This window comes from Ostrinia furnacalis, unplaced genomic scaffold, assembly GCF_004193835.3.
Source record: "Ostrinia furnacalis isolate ACB-3 unplaced genomic scaffold, ASM419383v2 OfSCF2833, whole genome shotgun sequence".
In the NCBI taxonomy this organism is placed as follows: Eukaryota; Metazoa; Arthropoda; class Insecta; order Lepidoptera; family Crambidae; genus Ostrinia; species Ostrinia furnacalis.
The window spans coordinates 75,156-97,715 of NW_021133072.1; the positions used below are offsets into that span (position 1 = coordinate 75,156).

At 37.1% G+C, this 22,560-nt stretch overlaps 2 protein-coding genes across 2 annotated transcripts; one reads left to right on the top strand and one right to left on the bottom strand.

The window, feature by feature from the left end:
- The first annotated feature begins 1,313 nt into the window (after positions 1-1,313).
- LOC114356589 (protein D2-like) lies at positions 1,314-4,594 on the top strand. Its single transcript, XM_028309819.1, has 4 exons — positions 1,314-1,333; positions 2,985-3,108; positions 3,886-4,087; positions 4,420-4,594. The coding sequence occupies exons 1-4, from the start codon at positions 1,325-1,327 to the stop codon at positions 4,529-4,531; spliced, it is 447 nt and encodes a 148-aa protein (XP_028165620.1). The 5' UTR covers positions 1,314-1,324; the 3' UTR covers positions 4,532-4,594.
- Positions 4,595-5,272: 678 nt separating this feature from the next.
- LOC114356567 (uncharacterized) lies at positions 5,273-21,444 on the bottom strand. The gene is made up of 3 exons (XM_028309780.1): positions 21,336-21,444; positions 20,441-20,632; positions 5,273-5,368 (listed from the first exon to the last, which is right to left on the bottom strand). Exons 1-3 carry the CDS (start codon positions 21,417-21,419, stop codon positions 5,273-5,275), a joined length of 372 nt encoding a protein of 123 aa, XP_028165581.1. The 5' UTR covers positions 21,420-21,444.
- Between the last annotated feature and the right edge of the window lie 1,116 nt (positions 21,445-22,560).

Sequence of the window (22,560 nt, forward strand, 5' to 3'; positions counted from 1 at the left end):
GTTTATACCGAATTTTATTATTTATGGGGCATTATGTGTTTCGTATCATTCTTGGCACAGAAAACAAATAACAACCATAAACAATCGGTAGGTACTTAATTTATATACTAAGGCTGGGTTGCACCATCTTACTTTAACTTTGACAAACGTCAAAAATCTGTCAAACTCCATACAAAAAACACCGGTTAAGTATCGTCATAGTTACGGTCAAAGTTAGGTGGTGCAACTCAGCCTTAGCAAAAGAACTTAACTGAAATTTAGTGACGCAACAACGAACACTGATTTTGGCAACGGCTATAAAATGCGTTAGATTATTTCGCACGTTTCGCTAAGTAAATTTTCTTCAAAATCAATAAATTAAATTATCGATAGATCATTTTCTCAGCACAAATCAGGACTCAGGGCTGATATAAAACGGAGCCTTAGAACGAAAACTTTGCCATTGTTGCGGAGGCATGGACGGTCGCATTGTTCAAGTTATATTAAAGTTTGAGTTTAATACTTCAAAGGCTTACTGTTAGATGTGGTCATGAGGCTATAATAACCCCACTACTTGGATGTTTCAAATTAATTTATGTCAAACTTGAAACGTGACCGGGTAAAGTTTTGTATTGAATTTTATGTGGACTTCGCGATAGTTTGGAAACTTATTCCGAGAAAAATATTTGAAGCTTTGATTTCGGGAGCTACTGAAAATTAAAGACAATTACATAAATTTTCTTTGAATGTTGAATTAAATACACGTGTGCTGACCAGTTTTAAAAGTAAATATTTAGGAAAAAAGTCTAGAAATGTGGAAACCTTGGCATACCGCTATGATTCCGTAAAAATAATATTTAAGTTACGACTAAATGAGTTGTACAAAAACTCCCATCAGTTTTTATCAAATGTTTTGTATTATTATTACAAAAATATTCAATTTTCCCAACTTACGCAATAACTTAAACATACAATACGTAAAATGTCACTTTGTGGAATTATTTTTAAAAATATTTTCGTAATTAATATTTCCGACAGATTTTACTTCATTTATTTAAATATTAAGTAATAACAATACACTAAAACTAAAAATATCTATCAACTTAACCACGAAGTTTACAAACATTGTTACAGCGTTACAACTAGTAAAATACTGGTTCACTCAGTGTGTGTCACTAGTCGATAGGAACCAGTCGTGGTGAACACAGCTATGGGAGAGTTCGGACTTGTCATCCAAGTGGTCGCTTTACTAGTTGGGGTATGCTTGGGGCAGCGGTATACTGTACAGCAAGCGTTTGAGGTTCACGAGGTAGTGCCCGATTTATTGAGCTGCCCGCCCAGAAGTATGCTGGAAGTAAGTAAACATTCGAAGAAAACATACCATTTTTTTGTGAAGAGAAAAAACAGAAATCCCTAAGTTTATTATAGATTTTTTTACATTTAGGCATTAGTAAAATACTTTAGAATTTATACCGACACTAATTTTGGTTAATCTTACCAAAGAATTTACTTAAAGAATCAAAAGGTGTTTATCTTTTGGTGAATGTAATTTTTACAGTTTTAACCAAAAACAATATACAAATGTAACCAATTGGAATTTATTGTAAGAAAAAGAAAGAAACGTTAATTTAAATTCCTATTGACAAATTATTTTATTTTGATAAGGATGACCCATCGCCCTTTGGGTGACCTTGAGCCTTCTTATGAGGCCCATAGTAAGCGACCACGTCTCAGATCCGTATACCATCACTGGCAACACGCATTGGTCAAATACTTTCGACTTAAGACACTGCGGTATTTCGGACGTGAGTATATGGCGAAGCTTCCCGAACGCTGCCCATCCGAGTTGGATTCGACGATCGATGGGCTATGCTCGGAGTTTCCCTGCGTGATCGAATCAGAAATGAGGAGATCCGCAGGAGAACCATAGTAACCGACATAGCTCGCAGAATTGCTAAAATCAAGTGGCAGTGGGCGGGGCACATAGCTCGTAGAGACGATGGCCGTTGGGGCAGGAAAGTTCTCGAGTGGCGACCACGGGCTGGAAGACGTAGCGTGGGCAGGCCTCCTACTAGGTGGACTGACGATCTGGTAAAGGTCGCGGGAAGAGCCTGGATGCAGGCAGCGCAGGACCGTTGATTGTGGAAAACCTTGGAGGAGGCCTTTGTCCAGCAGTGGACGTCATTTGGCTGAAAAGAAAGAAAGAAACAAAGAAGGATGACCATTGTTTAGACATGAGCCTGCCATCCATTTGAGTGATATTCACAGATTAATTAATACTTACCTACTTGTAGGCATTTCGAAAAAAAAATTTGAAGATAAGCAAGATTCCATAAGTTTTTATGATGTCAAATTCTTTCTCCAATCAAAATATTATTATAAGAATTCATAATATTTTGTACAACGATCTATCGAATACTAATCAATTACTTCAGAACTATTAAAATAAAAACGGAATAATACTTATTATTTTATTTTCTCATCCAGTTACACTTGTAGAAAGTGAAATTCTTTTACAGTCATTTTCTTTCATCATCATCATCATTTCAGCCACAGGACGTCGACTGCTGAATATAGGCGACCCCCAATGGTTTCCATAATGACAGGTAAACCCACGTACCGGAAAGCGCAGCGTAGGACATCCATCCACAATGTGGACCGACGACCTCATAAAGGTAGCAGGAAGATGCTGGATGCAAGCTGCTACCAACCGGTTATTTTCTTAAAAAGTGCATTTTTTATCATTAATTTAAAAAAATATAAACTTATAAGTGAATCATGTAAAATATGTATAGCAATGGAAGAAAACTTTGTAAAAAACAAGATTACTTTGATTGTCAGTCACGTTTAAGTGAAGCAGCAAATCGAACACACAGCGTTAAATAGAGCTCCGTGATTAGTTCGTATGTCACCCTGTGTGTTCACGTGCACTATGAGACCTCATAATAATGTTTGTGAATACGGGCGTTATTTTTTCTTTGGCTCTCAATTGTTATTTATTTCAGGTATGTTACCCTACTGGCTTCCGCCTCATGTTTGGAAACACAGCCTGCCCGTCGCAGCTGAAGGAAGCCCCAACTGTGATGTGGAGGGCTAACCCTTATCGCTACTACACCCTCATCGTAGCAGGTATGCAGTGGCATATTAGAACGAAATATTGAAAAAAAAAACATAAAATGAGACCATTCAGATTAAAAGTAAAGCTTCAATCACACCAACGAGTGCAGATCGCCATCGCCGGCGCGATCATAGGCCAATGACAGGTCGCGCGGAGTGTTATGGGTCTTAGCTTTAAACAAAATGAACAACGCGACGTCTACTGACAGAAAATTGATAATCCTGTTAACCCTTCACGGTAAGCTAAATAATATGCTTGTATTTCGAGTGGGTTCACCACAATAGTCGAGTGGCGACGGGGATCGAACCCGCGTTCCTCGGATCACGAGTCGGCCAAACCAACACCTTCACCATTCGGCTATCGTCGCTTTATGTTCGATACCCTAAGGCTGACTTACACCATCTTACTTCTTCTTTTCGTGTCGACAACAAACCTACACAGTGTCAGCCCAAAACTCCGCCACAAGAGTGGCGTTGTCAGTAGCACTCATCAAAACCATCTTACTGTAACTTTAACATACGTCAAAAAGCTGTCAAACTCCATAAAAAAAACACCGGTTATCGTTATAGTAGTTACAGTCAAAGTAAGATGTTGCAACTCAGCCTAAATATATCATTATTCTAGATCCCGACGCTCCCTCGCGAATAGCTCCAGAGGACCGGGAATGGTTACATTGGCTGGTCATCAACATCCCCGGGGCAAACCTGGCTGCTGGGGAGACCATCTTTGACTACTTGCAAAAAAATTGGATACTGATTACAAAATCACCCTGTATATCAATATTCTAGATCCCGACGCTCCTTCGCGAATAGCTCCAGAGGACCGGGAATGGTTGCATTGGCTGGTCATCAATATCCCCGGAGCAAACCTGGCTGCTGGGGAGACCGTCTTTGACTACCTGCCCCCCGGCCCACCACCTAAGACTGGCCTGCACAGATACGTCTTCTTGGTGTATGAACAGCCTTCGAGGATATGCTTTAATGGACCAAGGTATGTTCAGACGACTTCACGTTAAACTAAGAAACTTTGCAATAAAATATAAGTCTAATGTAATGAAATACTCTGATGACAAAGAAAGAACCGTGCGCTCACGTACGTCATTGATAAAAGTTAAACAGATTGGTACAAATAAATGTTATTTTATTAGATTTTATATAAAAAATGAAATATACCTAATAGTATTGACCTGTCCAAAGTCCACTCAATTAGTCTATTTAAAATAAGTTAATGTATCTTTATTCTTTAATAGTTTAGTATCCTGCTTATGGTCTTAGAGTTTCTAATTGTTTAGATAAGACTCAATAACTTAATTATTTTCACAGAGAATTCAAGAATCGTGGCAAATTTTCTGCCGAGCAGTTTGCAGCGCAGAATGGACTGGGCATTGCTTACGCGGGCAACTTCTTCTTGACCCAGAACGAGTCAAACCCGTGAGATTTGGAGGGGCAAGTTGTGGTTACAGATATAATAAACGTTTACATAAAACTACTGACTATACAAGTTTGTCTGCATTCCGCTAGTACCTTCGTAATTATTATAATAGTACAAATGATGGTTTAGGATTTTATTCCGAGAAATATCCAAGCACAGGATCTTTCAATAATGACCCCATGGTGAACCAATCCCGATGCCCGTTGGCAGTACGAGTAAACATTCGATTGTGATTAGAGATTTTAATTGCATTAACTACATCCCCATTTACGTAACAATACAATAGATTTATGCGACTTTATGGAAACCTAGTTTATGCGACTTTAGACCCAGGAACTCCTTTGCATATTTTGAAGAACGGTAATTAATAAATGTTCATAGAAACAGGTAAGACGTCATATAGTACACGTAATGTATGAATATAGAATGTCCTACATCATACACATTACATAGACAGCTCTCCAGTGCAGTTTCACGCTGTGATAGGCAAATACTAAGAACCTCGTTACGGAACTATCTCGAGTATATGAACAAGTTAGGGCACTCAACCTTGAGTTAATAAGGGTATGAAATTCAGGTACATTAAGTGCAGTAAGCACTAATGCATTAAAGAATTGAGTATTGATTATCTATTTGTAAATGTAATAGAATTAAGTAGTTAGGGCAGAAATGTTGATGAATGGCAACCACGGGCTGGAAGATGTAGTATGGGCAGGTCTCCCATTAGGTAGACCGACGATCATGTCAGGTTGCGGGAAGTATCTGGATGCGGGCAGCGCAGGACCAATCGTGGTGGAATTTCTTGGAGGAGCCATTTGCCCAGTAGTGAATGTTATTTGGCTGAAACAAACGAACGAAGGTAGCTAGTTCATCCTTGTAGTCATAAAAATCTAAGAACACCTTTTGAGTTCACTGGTCCTTTTTTCTAACACTACCAAGTCACTGTGCCCATATGAAATAGTTCCCTTTACTGCTTCCCTTCGAGACTTGAGTAACCCTCGAGAGCTCAGCCATGCAGGTAGGTACAGTCAAGAACTCATGGCGTCACCCAGGCATATATTGGAGGACCGTAAAAGAAACGAAAGATCTTTGACGCTTTCATGGGGTGTAATGTGAAGGACTAACTTATTTCCAGTGACGATAATGAGTATAGGTAGACCGTTTTAGTTTTTAGTCAATATAAGATTGATCTTTACTTTTGTTTAAAACAGTATCGCAAAAAATTAATCAAAATGGTACTGTGCTAAGCATGGACCTATAAAAAAAGGCGGACGGAACTCGCGCTACAACAAAACTGTGACGCAAAATTTTGGCGTTTGTCTATTGTGTGAGTGAATTTAGGGATGCCATGTTAGCCAAAACATTTTTCCCATTTATTTTAAGAAAAACATAGATCGGCAGATGTTACTTGGAAATGTAGACAGAATTATTCCGTGCCATTTTAAAAGGATGAAAGGTGAATGCGTTGAGGTAGGCGCGAAATTTTCAATGTTCAAATTTTCTTACATTGTTTGCAAGTCAGTGTGTCAGGGTATGTAGTTATGTACATAATGTTGATCAAAAATGATTCACGCAGTTACAAATTACGAATCTTGTGTACATTATAATCATGATCTTATGCATCATCAATATATTATTATTATCTCTGATAGATTTTTTTTAACATACAACCTGACACTGACTTGAAATCAATGTAAGAAAATTTGAATTTTGCAGTTCCACATTTTTGGGAAGGATCAAATTTGCCTATGAAAATATATCCCATTAAAACACAATTATTATGATAAATTATTTTATTTCCATAGTATGCGTAATAAATAACTAAAAAGTCCTAAAATTATTATTAATTTCCCATATTTCGGGTAATTTTCCCACGTAAATAACTGAGAACACTGGTCTTTGACGTATTATTTTTTCGAGTGAATGACGTTTGATTTCAATTAATTTCAATATTTTAATGTCGGGAAATAAGTGATTGGATTATTATTTTGCCTGTGAAATGTGATTCCTTAATTTTTGTTTGTTCGAACAGAACGGTTTTTACACAATTTCATCACACAAGACATGTCGTATTCGTGTTGTTTTTTCGCTGCTTAAATGTGTCAACTGTGTGAAGTTTGCACTCGAAGTGGTGTATCAGGGTGTGAATGTGTGCGTGCCGGCCTGTACGTACAGGCAAGCTGGTGTATCCTAACGTCACAGTATTTTGTTGATGAGAATCCGTCCGACTTTTTTTATAGGTCCATGTGTGCTAAGTTAAATTTAATAGATATATGTTTTATTTCATAGGTGTTTTAGAGAAGACAACAATGCTTCGATATTAGTACTAATCGGTGTAGTATGGCAATAAATAGAGTCCAATTTAAAACCGAATAATGGTCGCTGAACATTGACCCATAATTGAACCTTTACAATGTATGATGACGAGCTTAACCTTGGCCTTAGTACGAGTGTTTATTTTGTCATTTAGCCATTTATAAATTTAATTACAATACAATGTGCAGATTACGATTTACCTATAATCTGATCTGATCGTCATTTTATTCCACGTTCTATTTTTTAAAATAAATATATTTTTATTTCTCATGGCGAAATAGCTCATGTTTCCTCAGTAAGTAATGATAAGTAGTCCTCGAGAGCAGCCATGCAGTGATGGCCGAGACTCGAGTGCGCTCGGAGCGTCGACTCGCGACTTCTTAAAACGAAGAACCTCATTATAATATTTCTTGAGCACTTTTAGTTGGACGATTGTCGTTTGTAGCGTATACAAAACAAATAGAAAACAATACGTGGCTTAGAAATAATGATCAAATCTTTGTCTGATAGAATGCAGCCATATTTTTTCAATTTGACAATTGATTGAAGTATGAGTGCGTATTTTCACTGGTCTCTCTGGCCGTCTTTTGTTTTTTACACTGGCACGAAAAAATACTGGGTGAAATCAAATACTGATTTTGATTTGAAATCTGAAAGATTTGTCCTATACAGAATTATTTTTTCTGTAGATGCTAAAAGAAAAAGGATTGATTGTGCCAATCTTATAGGTATATTATACCTTGGTACTTTAATCATTTACCCTACTTTTGTCTTGGGAAACAATTGATATAACTATGTTTCAGTTACCTACATGTTTTCCATTCAATGTACCAACTCACCTCGTTCCTCTCACCAAAGAACGCGTCACAAACAAGACGGTGTTGTGGAAAAGTTTTCCATGCGCCATTTGTTACTTACGATTGAAAAGAGACAGCAACAATAAATCCTGGGAAAGGCATAGTTTCTAGACGAGAATAACAATATAGTAATATTTTATGATGCCGTGTTCATAGAGCAGTTTAAAGTTGATAACTTACGTAGACGCTGCTTTGGTGAACACAATAACAGGAGAAAATATAGAAAAACAATCTCTTCAAGGGAAATGTTGTAAAAATAGATTTATTTAATAGCGGCCGCCCGCGACTTCGTACGCGTGGATCCCGTTTTACCCCCTTCATCTATCTTACGCGGTTTAGTTTTTTTCATACAAATGTTTTTTCCCGCTAGCTCCCGTTCCCGTGGGAATTTTGCAATATAACTAAGCTTTAAGTTTACTAAGATACCTGCATGCCAAATTATACAAAAGGATTTTTCCGCTAATTGCCGTTCCCGTGGGAATTTTGCAATATCCTGTTGTAACTAAGCTTTAAATTTACTAAGATACCTGCATGCGAAATATCAAGCGTCTAACTTAAGCGGTTTAGATTTTCATACAAAAGAGATTTTCATACAAAAGGATTTCCCGCTAATTCACGTTCCCGTGGGAATTCCTAAGTATACTATATAATATATAACCTGCCCAGGAGTACGAAGAATAATTGTACCAAGTTTCGTTAAAATCCGTCGAGTAGTTTTTGTTTCTATAAGAAAAATACAGACGGACAGACAGACAGACAGACAGACAAACAAACATTTTACTGATTGCATTTTTGGCATCAGTATCGATCACTAATCACCCCCGATAGTTATTTTGAAAATATATTTCGTGTACAGAATTGATCTCTCTACAGATTTATTATGAAGTAGGTATAGATAACGCTTTCAGTTTTATTCCTACCATACATTTGGTGTCAAAATCGAATATAAACAAAAGTAATTTACTAAAATAACCTAAAATGGGCAATTAGTAGTCTCTGTTTCAAAGTTCATTATGATTTACTCCACATTATTGTATACAATATTAAATTTCCCATTATGAGTGTAATGCAAATTCCAATTTAAATTAAAACAAAGTGTTATTGCCATTGACCTTTTCGAAACTGATATCTATTGGGCAAATTCGCGGGCCAAAGCTAGTAAACCAATGTAACAATAATTATTAGGGAAACGGTGTTTGCCTAACTGGACATCAAAACACAATTTGCCATTACACGATTTTCCTTTTCCTCATTATATTGAATAAACAGAGCGGACCATATGAGCTCTTCCAGTAAGTAGGAAGGCTATATTTTCATAGGCCGGATGTTACATTAAAATATTTGCTTAGCTGAAATGGAAAAACGAAATTCTTCGTAAAACTGTATTATGAACAAAAACATTAAGGCTGTCTGCACATTATTAGGATCCTACTTTTTGCGAGGCCTCTGCCGTTACAATCGTGTATTTTCAACCGACTTCAAAAAAAGGAGGAGGTTCTCAATTCGACCCGTATGTTTTTAGCCTTAAAAGGTTTTGCTCTTCATCACAGAATATGATTGGTTAAAGTAGTCATAATGTCATTACTTCGCAGAATTTGATCAAAAGCGGCACTATTGACTGGTATAATAATACAGGGTGTGCTATTTTTACATTATCTGTGGGTTGTTGGAAAGCTCATTTCGAAGCCTTGGTTACCACAATTTACTTTTTTTTTTTCAAATGATTCAGGTTTAATAAATCAAATCCACTTGGCTTTCAAAATATTTTGTTTACTCTATAGTTGTTCGTATTGTGCAAATTACTCACATGATAAATATTTCTTTTTTTATGCAAGACAAGGCAGGTATTTGACCGCAATCGCACCTGATGTTAAGTGAGATGCAGTCTAGGATGGTAAATATCTGCCCTGTAAGTGCCTATAAACTCTCGCCTTGAAAAGGCCCGGATTATAGTGTTGAGGAAAGACAACAGCAGGCAGCGAATTCCAGTCCTTAGCTGTATTAGGGTATTTATGTACATTAAGGGATTCTTTGACAAAAGAATAGAAAGTAGAATGAATTCAACGACTGAAATACAAGATTTTGTTTTAACTTATATTTTATTTAAAAATTCAGTTGCAAGCAGGTTGGATTGGAACATATTTTCTATTCTCACAGCTTACACTCATAGTTATCTAACTGTACCTGTAACATCTACACACGTAGGCAGTGTGAAGGAAATCTCAAATTGTACACGTAGTCGAATTTACTGTGTGACTATGGCCAATAAAAAAGGTGTTTCATCTTTATACCATCGGTACCTGCGAGCCCCGTTACCATCACGCAGCATAATAAACATTATGGAAATCATTTTTAGAGGCCATAAAACTCAAACAGATCGGGAATATCCGAAACCCACCCAACCATCATTGATACGTAATCGCGCATAATATTTGGCATTTTCACGAAATTTGCATCATCATTTTGCGTCAAATGTCGAATACGATTCCCCTAGCAGACACGAGAGTCTATTTCCATTTTGAAATGTCGGCTGGAAGCTAAAGCTCAAGTGTTCCGTCAGAATAATATTTGAATATTTTAACAGCAAGGCGGCGTGATAAAATAAAATATGAATTTTTATTTCTGTCGAAATTAAATCAGGCATAATTTTTTTAATACTGTTACACGGGGTAGCGTAAACGATCCTTTTCATCCACATAACTCGGCCAGTATTTACTCTGACCTATCAAATACCATCACAATATTAATAACCCACGGATGTGATATGTTTGCTCGATGTTTTACGTAGGCATTTTCCACCTGAGGATCTTAGTTTGTTTATTTTATATACCATTAGGTAGTTATAGTGTATTCGTTAGTACATAAAATAATAAATGAACTCAAAGGTGACTGACTGACTGACTGACATAGTGATCTATCAACGCACAGCCCAAACCACTGGACGGATCGGGCTGAAATTTGGCAAGCAGGTAGATGTTATGACGTAGCCATTCGCTAAGAAAGGATTTTACCAAACTCCACCCCTAAGGAGTAAAACGGAATCCACGCGTACGAAGTCGCGGGCGGCCGCTAGTTTAGAATAAAATATTAAAAAGTCTCATAACGTTCCCGTAACACTGCTGTTAATGTACCTGACGATTGCAAATCTAAAATGAACATCACATCACTCGTGACACACATGAACTTTTCACACCATTAGACAGCACCCGCGCCAAACCTAACCTGGACTACAAAATAAATGAAGTTTCTATTTGCCGTGTTAACTGTACCGTGCCAGTTTGTGGGTCGAAAACAATTTGAGCGGGCCAGTGCAGACCACTTTTATGGGGACCTCTCTACGTGGAGCGAATCCAAACCACAGAACATTAATGCTGCAATAGGCTCGCTGGTGCACCCGCGACATTGCATACCAAATTGCTGGACAAAACAACTTTCTGTTGGTACCTGCATAATGTAACGATGACATTGTGACAACTGGCTTATTTATAAGCCTATGCCACCTATGCTGCATTTCCAGGCCGTAAAATGTGATTGATGGAACCAAACATAGTAACAAAAGGTATGTAATGCTATGCTGTTAAATAAATGAGGATAAATAATATCGTAAATAAAGGTGAGACTGTTATAGTACAAGTGGATAATCATATAGACCTCAGAAAGTATTCAAGACAGACAGTGTAAAAAATTGGTAATATCTATCTGAAAAATCTGGCAAAAAATTGGAAAAAGTAACTTGAACCCAGGCTGTAAATTATGCTAAATTATCAACAGACCTTTTTTCAGTCTGGTAGTTTATTACCAAAGATAATTAAAGGAAAACGACACTTATCGAAATTGTTTATCAAAACTATTTGTCCTTAGAACCTTCATGTAATATTTTAAATCGAATTAGGTTATGATCGATTAAAGTTTGTATGATTAAAAATTACTGCTGTACTATTTATACAGAAATTTTCACAATTTGCGAAACAACCACACACCAACAGCAAGTTAAACTTTTGACTCAAACATTGTGGAGTGGGATTTTAGTTCAGACAAATAAAGTCGGGCAATATTTGGTAGCGGAGGTACCTAGAGCATCGATAGCGCTAGTATGAAGCGCTGAAGTCGCAATCGAATATGAAGTATCGTAACAAATAGCTGATATTTCTGGTGCGCCGATATCTTGAGAGCTCATTCCAAAGCAGGTTTTTGTGCCAACATTGCCACATCTGAGAATCTTGATCTTTAATTTCTTATCATCTTACTTTAAACTTGAAGCAATTTCTTACTACTCAGGCTGACCCAGCGAACTTCGTACCGCCAGGCAATGTAATAAAATGTCGTGTAAACTTTCAGCTAATAGACACTAATGGGTAATTTTGTTAGTGTCAGATCATGCTGAGTTTCCTTTTTGGGTAGCCTACTTATTGTTAATCCAGGGTGTCGGCTACCTCCATCAAAATATCTTTAGCCGTTCTTGAGTTATAAATAGTATAACTAACCCGACTATGTTTTGGAATGTTACATAATGATCCTTAAAGTCATGTAGCAGAGTCATGTTTATGCACGCACGGAGTTCCAATAAGGGCGTGAAATCATGCAGTGCGTCGTATTATAGCATTAGGTGCGTAGGTGCTCGTAATAACGTGCGCACTTCAATTTGCGCTATGATCGACGTAATCTATAACTAATTGTAGCAAAACATCACGTGCCGTAACGTGTTCATGAACGCTTTAACACCTTATTATAAGGTTGATTTTACCCCTATCTAGCTCTGTTTATGCACCAAGACTAACAAAGTAAAAGATCTGCCAAATGAAAGTCGAGCTGTATTTGGCTCGATGCAGGTAGTCAAGCTCGGTTTACAGCTCTTCCGATAGCTATCGCCGTACATGCGCTGTAAAAAGTCGGTCATCATAAGAATATGAGATGGTGCGATAACAAACAGACAAATATTTTCTAGTTTGCAGAAATCTGGGAGCGAATAGTTCATAAAATAAACGAAGGAACTTTAGAATCCAATCCATGACAATTTGACAATTGCTCTGTTTATTTTCTCTGTTTATCGCAAGTAACCTGTGCCAGTAGACAAAGTACTTAATGTTCGATTTCAATACGAGATTGTGTATGTATGCGAATTTATCGAATCGAATTACGGCGAAGCTGCGAAGTTACGTCTTTATATTACATCCACTCAAAATTAATAAATATCTTAAATTTTATTCTGTTTCTCTACATATTTTCATTTCTTTTATGTAATTCCGAATGTTTATTAATGTTTATTGTGTTTTTTGCACGATATTTATAACGAAACGCTTTATTGCTTGATAAAAAAAAGCTTTTGTTCGGTTTCTGCGAACCCATTAGATCTGGGTAGAATCAAAAAGATTATGCCATCAGTCACATTATGTAGATTACTTTTTACTTGAATGAGTATTTGATTTGTTTCTAACTTTATTAAGTAAATAATTAAAAGCGCTGCGTAATCAACCTTTGGGTTTGTCTTCGAACATAGACCTACTTCAAGATTACATTAACTTCTAACCCGGCCACTTGCATCCAGTTTATTCCAGCTTGTTGCCGAATGTCATCTGTCCATCTTTTAGGCGGTCTTCCTCTGCCGCAGGTGTCATTACGGGGTCTCCACTCCAAGGTCTTTCTGGCCCAACGACCGGTGAAAAGTACTTTATTTTTCCAAATTTGATTACGTCACTAATGAACATTTTCCTTAGTAAAAAAAACAAAGCCATCGTTATAATTATTTTCTATAAATAAATGATAAGATGTACAAATAATATTTAGAATCTATTATTGGCTGTAAGAACTATAAAAAATACCGTTTGTATTAATGTTACAAAGAGCTGTCGTGTTCTGAATAAAGAAAAATAAAATAAATAAAAAATTCCTATTACTGTTATTTAGATACAACTATGAAACTTTCCCTTATTTCCAAATAATGAGATCAGCTTTTAATAGCAACTTTCCTAGAATTAGATGTTTTTGTGGGACGAAGAAATTCGTTACTTTTCTGAAATTGTGTATCATATTATTCGTAACTACATTGTCAAAAAGAGGTTAAACCTGTGAGGTCCCTAGATATTTTTTTGCTTAAATCTGACATCAATTTAGTAACTGTCAGTGACATCAGTCAATTACCGTTTTACTCCATTTCGACGAAGATATTTGACCTTATAAAGAAATACAGAAAATACAATACTAGGTATCTGTCTGAGGATAAACACCGATTTTTCAGTTGTAGTAAATAACTTTTTCTACTTTATATTTGAATATTTAACAATGTCTTTAGTACTTTTTTAGTAAAATAATCCGCAACCAATTTTCTATTATTATCTTCCACTCCCCCACTTTCCTTAATCTGGTAATAAACTGATGAATATTTTTTTCTAGACTTACCTGCTTATTTTTTCACTGTCGATATAGGCTATTTATAGGTACGAGGTCTCGAGCTCCTAATAAGTTACTATGTTTGAACAAACAATCTACAGGGTGGCCAAAACAGTATAATAGTAAAATGTAACAACTGCCTCTGTCTTCAAGTGGTAAGAGGTAAGCTTCAGAGGTCCCGGGTTTGATTCCCAGTGGAGGTGAAATTTTCTGCTCGGTTTGGTTGGTGGTAGGGTTTGATTTAAGTCTGCCTGGTTAGCAACTCTATTTTCCTAAGTCTGTCACTATAACAATAATGTTAATAGCATTACTGTATTCCGGTATTGGGAGGTAGGAAGCCATAGTTCTTCTGTAGTTGAAGTTCCCTTCCACCTTCAGCCTAATCATCAGTTTCCACCAGGTGTGATGAAGGGCAAGAACTTCCTCGTTGAGAATAATAACATGTTCTGTCCAGTTACTGCTCTAATTCTGTTCTACGTAATGTAAACTTAGAGGATTCCCAATATTAATTAACTCTAAGAAAGTCGAAAACATGTAACGGAATCTCCGACTTACAACTTTAGTGGACCGATTACAGGAAATAGTGGCCCATTAAGTACATGTTCTTTTGTATTATTATGAAAGTACAGGAAACGGCGCAGTTTTTAAAATGGTTTTGGACCTATGGAAGTTCTTTCTTTTACTTAAACTTTTAAGTTGAAAATTTGATAGTGTTCTGATAAAAGCATAATTTTAATGTTTCTAGCAAAACTTTTGTATCTTGAATCAAAGATAGGAAGGTGATTATTTTTTTCAAACATCTGCAATTAATAACAAATCTGTCGAAAAAAAGAAATCTCAACCCAAAAAAAAGAAAACCCAAAAAAAAGTCAACCCAAAAAAAAGATAAAAATGTTTAAAGCCTACTAGGTCATAAAATTTTTAAATATCACAAAATTAACTCTATCTCCTAAACTAAGCACAATCGTATTATATACATGGGGGTGATTTAGGTACACCTTGATGTAAGGAATCTAAATTTTTCTTTTAGACCTCACTGTTTTGGCCACCCTGTATACTTATAATAAATCTGTAGAGAGGTCCTTAGTAAACTTAAAGCTTAGATACCACAGGATATTGCAAAATTCCCACGGGAACGGGAGTTAGCGGGAAAAAAACATTTGTATGAAGAAATCTAAACCGCGTAAGATAGATGAAGGGGGTAAAACGGGATCCACGCGTAAGAAGTCGCGGACGGCCGCTAGTTCTAAAATATTGAAATAGTACCTCAGTTTCTGCCTGCGGTAATTCCATTTTTTTCCATTCCATTCAAGTATTTGTAGTAATGTGTAGTTTACCTTATAATTTTGAACATCGCCTTAGTAAAATTCATCAAAATGTAAGTAAGCAGGGTGAGTCTCAATTTTACTATCTCTAAAAGTCATTATAAAGGTAACTACCGAGGTTTGGAGCGGGTCCCCGCCCGCTTATTTATTAATGAGAAGTAAGCCAGGGCTCGCTGGAGACATCATCCAAGATTTACGGCAGAATTAAGCTCATAAATAAAGATTGTTACGGAATGATATTGATATAGTGGGGAGCTGTTAACGAGCAGAACAATCGATAGCGGTTTACGATCGCCGATAATGAAGGTGACGTGGCTATTTCTTCTTGCTACCAGAAATGTTTCAAGAGTTCAAGTTTGATGCGCACTTCACGAGAAATGAAGCTATGTGTTGGCAGTTAACGCATTTGCAAAAACTTTATAGAAGGAATTAAGGAAAAAAGATCACTGAATTTTCTTTCAGAATTTTTAAAACATTCCAAAATTTTCAAAAATTTCATCCACGTAGTTAAAATAAACACAAACTGCATACTTTTCTTAGAAAAAAATCATAAAACCACTAGCTCCCAAGAGCATACTCGTAAGTACCTATAACTTTTTGTAAATGGTGCTTCAGCCATTTTTACAAAATATTTTTTAAAACAGCCTAAAATATTTACCGTTCCACGTTGGAGTTTAAAAAAACAATTAAAATACTTCATGTAACTTGCAACGAGCCGTTTTTGTAGCGCGCCTCTTTAATGTGGTCACATTCACGCTCGCCAAATTTATTATCTCCATTGCGCAAAAACTGCTACAATATGTAACAAAACTGCCTTCGTGCGGCTTAAAATTATAATGCCACAGCCAGGTTCCAATGTGCCACGTCGATCCGAACTTCGGCGCTGCGAATTTTTATGAGTGTCGCCGCACCACGACACACTGGGGACCCGACGGTTTTGGAACGACTGGTAGTCAAAGAGAAATGGAGATTTCCCAGTTACAAATGTGGAAATTGTAGGTTGAGGCGGTATTTCTTCGCGGATTACTTTCTCGAAAGCACAGTAACGCGCGTACCGGAATTTTTATTACTCGCGGTTCCCAAAGGTACAGTTTCGCGACAGAGATACATTCGGATCATTATGTTTTGTAGCTCCCGCACTGAGAAATATGACTTAAAATAAAGGGAGCCGGAACGACTCCGTCGAGATTGGCATCCAAGACATTAAGTTTTGTCGCGTTATTCTTATAGACTTCTGATACACGTGTAATACATAATCTACTTTATAGTTATGTTACACTTAGGTACGTGTACCTTAGCCTTAAAGCTATTTATAACAAAACGGCAACCAAAACCGTAATATATTTGACTGATATTATTTTGATAGTAGCCTGACTCTACATTTGAAACAGAAAATACGCTTATTGACTACCCAATAAAAACAGAATCCAATATGGAAGAATAGGTAACGACTGAAACATAATGAACTGAAAATAATGAATGATTTGATTGGGACTTCAAAAGACCTTTAAAGGACCTTCAAAAGCCGTCCAGTTAGTTTCCATGAAGGAGTAACCTTCACAAACTTTCACGATAATAATAATAGTTAACAAACAATAATTGGATGGATACTCCAAGTATTTACATACCTTTCCACAACTGTAGCACAATTATGTGGGTAGGTACGTGACTGTCTAGTGGTACATGGGCTTTTGTTAATTGTGTTAGTCCAAAAGGACTACCTTTTAGACTGACAAATTTTAGTTGAGCTACTGGACGTGGAGAAAATAATGTTTGCTATCGATCATTGAGCTCGACACTGTTAAATGGGCCAATCAACATGTTCTAATACTGTGACCACTTTTTCGTTTATTCCGGGACTTTCCGGATTGTATCATCATCCACATTGTCAATCTGTTTTGTCACGCACCATTAACAAACTTTAGAAAAAACAGTGTTTACCATATAGATTGCATCGCTGTGACCGGTGCAGTGTCACGTTGCATTATTTATACATATTTTATCATATTCTTTATAACTAAGCTTTCTGATAGTGAATAAAGTTTAGTACCTATGCTGGGGTAGGAAAGTTCTTGAGTGGCGACCACGAGCCGGAAGACGTAGCGTGGGCAGGCCTCCCACTAGGTGAACTGACGATCTGGTGAAGGTCGCGGGAGGTGCCTGGATGCGAGCGGCGCAGGATCGGTCTTCATGGAAATCCTTGGGGGAGGCCTTTGTCCAGCAGTGGACGTCTTTCGGCTGAAACGAACGAACGAACGAACCTATGTTGAATTATAATAATGAACATGCTTCTTTGCGATAAATTCGATAAAAAGTAGTGTTAAAAATCACATTATCCTATCCGCCATGCTATTTTGATGTATAGGTAGGTATACAACAGTTTACTTAATATATTCCTCCAGCAATTTTATTCGTGAATGAACAACAAACATCCATCCATTTTTACGACTTCCGCGTTAATTATTGCAAACAAAAATAAATACCGAGTAGGCGCTTAGATAAACACGGGCCCAGCCGTTTCATTACGGCTGATGAAAACTTAACATCATCATATTTTCTGGATCGTTCACCTAAATTAAAGGTAATTTATATCCCACCGTACAGGCGGTGCTCGTTCGAGCTTTATTAAACAAATAAAGTAATGAATTGGTGGGCTTTCATAAACAAGCGTGCGGAAATTTGAAACTTTATTATTTACGAACACTAAGTAACAATGCTAAAATTAAGGCAAGGGTTTCGTAAACGATGGTTTCGTTAAGGGGCTGATATGAGCTAACCAGCGCCTCCAATGTATGTTATATTAATTGGAAATTTCAAAAATCTGCGAAATTTTATATGTAGGGATCTTTTTAACATGCAGTTTACTATTATTTTTATCGCCATACTTCATTTGCTATTTTATTGTTTTGTAATTATATTCTGACATAATTGATTAAGGTCTATTTAAAAAAAAAAGATCTTAAATGTTAGGTATTTCAATAATTTTGTTTGACTGTACTAAAGTGACTATAATATTTAGAATGAGTTGGTGTACCTAACACTCACAAACTCGGAGAACAACATTTTAGTTATTTATTTTAGTCGGCCGTTTGGTGTAGTGGTTCGGAAACGGACTACTATGCCGAGATGCCCCGGGTTCGATTCCCGGCCGTGCAGAAATTGAAATTATGAATTTTAATTTCTGTGACGGGTCTGGGTGTCTATGTATAATATGTATGTATTTACAAAAAAAAAGTATATAAGTATGTTTACATCCGTTGTCTAGTACCCATAGTACAAGCTTTGCTTAGTTTGGGACTAGAAGCATAGTGTAAAATGTCCAAGGATATTTATTTATTTATTTATTTATTTATTTATTTATTTATTTATTTAGTCTGTCTAGTGATAAGTACATTTAGCCTAAATCTCACTGTTAGCTCAAGTAAGTCTCTTAACAATCGCTAGCAGGCAATGTTCGAAGTGATCTTAGCCGAATTGAAACACGTGCACAACTTGGATACTATACTTTTACGACCACTATTTTTCTGCGTAGTTTCGTTTCGCTAAATGCCTTTACGTAGTCTGTGATATTACTTCGACGACAACGACCGGGCGAATTAGTTCAAGACTTTTTGAAACAATAGGCTCGTACCTTATTTGATACTTGTTGTTCGTTTCTTATCCTCGAAGTAAGTTATTTCTTTTATACGGTCATTAATTTGTAGGAATGAATAGTCCAGTGGTTCGTGTATTAGTGTGGATTTGACTCCCGTATGGGACAAATGTGGCTACTAGCCTTACTATAACGGTAACTATGACGATAACCAGTGCTTTTTATATGGATTTTGAGAGAATTTTGACGTTTGTCAAAGCTAAAGTAAGATGGTGCAACCCAGCCTTAGTATAGGTAACAAGAATTTGTACACGAAAGCTATTCTATTTTATTGCCATATCTTAATCCATCTAGCATCCAGAAAAGTATCGAAAGTTTAAAGTCTATTATGTCTACAGGGTCCTTCTAAACTAGCTACATTCCTTTTAATGGGGGCATCTATACGGTACACTGAACAAGTTCACCAAATTTGAGTATGTGTTTTATAATGATTTTACAAAGTTACATTTTCTAACAAAAATAAAAATTCATTTCGTCTTACATAATGGAACATGCTGTATTTTTTACTCACACAACAAAGCTGTAGTGTATTCATTCTGCACAGGAACACGAGACACAACACACACAACGCTCACTACCACTGCACACTTTTTTGTTGTTTACACTCACGTCATAACAACTCACAGCAGTCGTCACAGCTGATAGCCGATTAGCTGATCGACTGATTGGGCGAGCTATCACTTTAATGTTGCAGGCCTACTCTCATATCGTTGTCTATCCTTATTATCTTATGTTAATCACAGTAAAACGGACTCACGATACCATCNTTTTATAGACTTCCCCTTTCATAGGGATTTGAAAAAAAATAAGTGGTCCCTGACAAGACAGAAATTTGGTAAAATGTCCCCTCGTAAATTAAAGGTTAAGAACCACTGCTTTAGACCATTGGTTCTCAAAGAGGCGGGCGCGCCTCCCAGAGGAGGCGCAAAGACCTTTAAAGGGGACGCGGGCCATCTGTACTTAAGTATAAAAATCCTGCGACCGCTGAGAGAATGCGTTCCAGACTGCTCGATACGACCAATAAATTATAATCTTTAGCTACCCATCCTTATCGCTCGCGCGTAATTATGTTGCTGTCGCGCTCGCACACTCACTGCGGGCGCCCGTCGCACAGTCGCGACAGCAATATAATTACGCGCGAGCGATAAGGATGGGTAGCTTGGGGTCATTGGACAAAATTCTACGTGCTAACTTACAAATTCTAACTTCTGATACATCTTTCGGTTGATCTGGGGTGGTCCTCCTCTCTCCTAATTGCGGTGCCCATAATGTTCTAATTTTAAGTAGGTACATAATGGATGCAATAAAATATTGAGTATTGAGTATTGCTCACAGACCGGGCTTTAACTAGACATCGAAGGCTCCTGCTACTGACCTGCTCACACGTGACGCTTTTCTTCTTCGTACTTTCAGCATCGTTTTCGTCAAGTCTTGCTCGCTTGCCGGGCTTGAACGGCTCCTCGGCCGGGTGCCCGTGGCAAGGAGACACGGATACATGCTTCCGAAGCGCTTCGGTGGTTAAGAAGCGCATGTCGCACGTTGCACAGTACGGGCTGTCTTCTGGCAACTGTCAATAAAATAATTTTAGCTAAGGTAAATAAAAACAAAAATTGTCGACAATTACAGCAAGAAATTACCAAGTGTTATACCATTTTGGAATCCTTACTAAATGCGCCAAATTGACGTCACTTGCCACACTCGCGTAGTACAATTTTTTTTCAGTACAGTCAGTTTTCACTAGGCAAAATTTTTATTTTGAAATTTTTTTTGGGAATAATGTATTTTTTTCATCCAAGCTGGAGCAGCTGGTTTTGTAAATTTGATAACAATTTAGAGAAGCATTATTCAGGGTTACGTAACAAAAGAAAATTTGGAAAAAGTGAAGATTTGTGGCAACACGAGTAAAAAGACCGTCACCGGGAGTAGAATTTTTTGATTTTTTTTAAATGCCTATTATTTTGACAAAATGCCACATCTTAGTTTTTTTTTCATATTTACTGATAACCAGCATAACTTGCCACAACACCGAGTTCCGGCTTGACGTTGAATTACGGGACACCCTGTATAACTCAAAGGTGACTGACTGACTGACATAGTGATCTATCAACGCACAGCCCAAACCACTGGACGGATCGTGCTGAAATTTGGCATGCAGGTAGATGTTATGACGTAGGCACCCGCTAAGAAAGAATTTTACGAAACTCTACCCCTAAGGGAGTAAAACGGGATCCACGCGTACAAAGTCGCGGGCGGCCGCTAGTATAACTTACCGTAGTGAGGTAGCTGACGTGTGTGTATTTAGTTCTGGTCGCCATCGATCTGATGTTCTTCGTTTTTGACTTCCTTTTTTTCATTTTGATCTGTAATAAACAATAAATTAAGTAAGTAAAATCCATGATCCTGAAAGGGCTCTTAAGATTTTTTTATGTTACCAAAAATAAATAAACTTTAATTTTCTGCTTAATTTAATTCCTTAAATAACTAGTAGTAGCCCTAGAATAGCTTGTGTGGCGTCCGGTCCGTCGTCAGGCGGCACTCTTGTGTTCGCGGCCAGTGGCCCAACGGCAGCACAAGCGCAATGGCGGCCATTACGTAAGCTCGTGTGCGTGCGGATTTTTGTCAGTGTAGTAGTGAATCAGCTGAACAGGGTGTTGTATTGGGTTGATAAGAAATGAAGTTGTTTCCTTAATTATCTCGGAAACTAGCCTGAATTTTTGGCTCAAACTTTGGGAACGTATTCAGTGTGACGTATACATGCTCCCATTAAACGGAACGTAGCTGATTTAGAAGGACCCTATATACAAACATAAAGTTGCTTTCTTTTTGTTTTGAGAAGCTATATTGTTGCCTGGTTTCAACAAGTTAATTTGCCTACCTCTACCGGGTTGATAAGGAAAACAATCATTTTTATAGAACTTTTATCCTTATTACAACTTTGTAACTCAATAATGACAAAAATAGGACCGTGAGTAATGTACCAAAAAGACGAAATCATTTAAATATGACACCATTTCGCTTACTTACAACCCACACGATGAAAAAGAAAGAAGTAGGTAACAAATAAATTGATCCAACAAAAGTCTTCATAATTTCCAGTTTCTTAATTTAATAACAATCCTAAGAACAAAATGACCACCATTGTTGATTCCGGCAGAGACAGATAAAGCTTCTGCATTACATTGTGCTGAAAGAATCCTTTTCAGTTCAGTCCACAAAGCGCTTACGGACAGAAAGATTAAGAACACAATCCCATTGAAACAAGGTAAATCTGAAATTTAACTGGGGCTGCTAATTTCACTATCGCGTTATTGTTTCCGAGCGAGTTGATTTACAGCTCAAGTTTAAAGCAATTTGTCTACTCAAAGATGTTTTATTAAATTAAGTTCGTTTCAGGTTAGTACAGAGGAAATATTATACAGGGTGTCCCAAAATAGCCGGGTTGGATGCGCGCCGTGATAACTATACTCTTGATGACGATAATTTTAGACGTCAAAA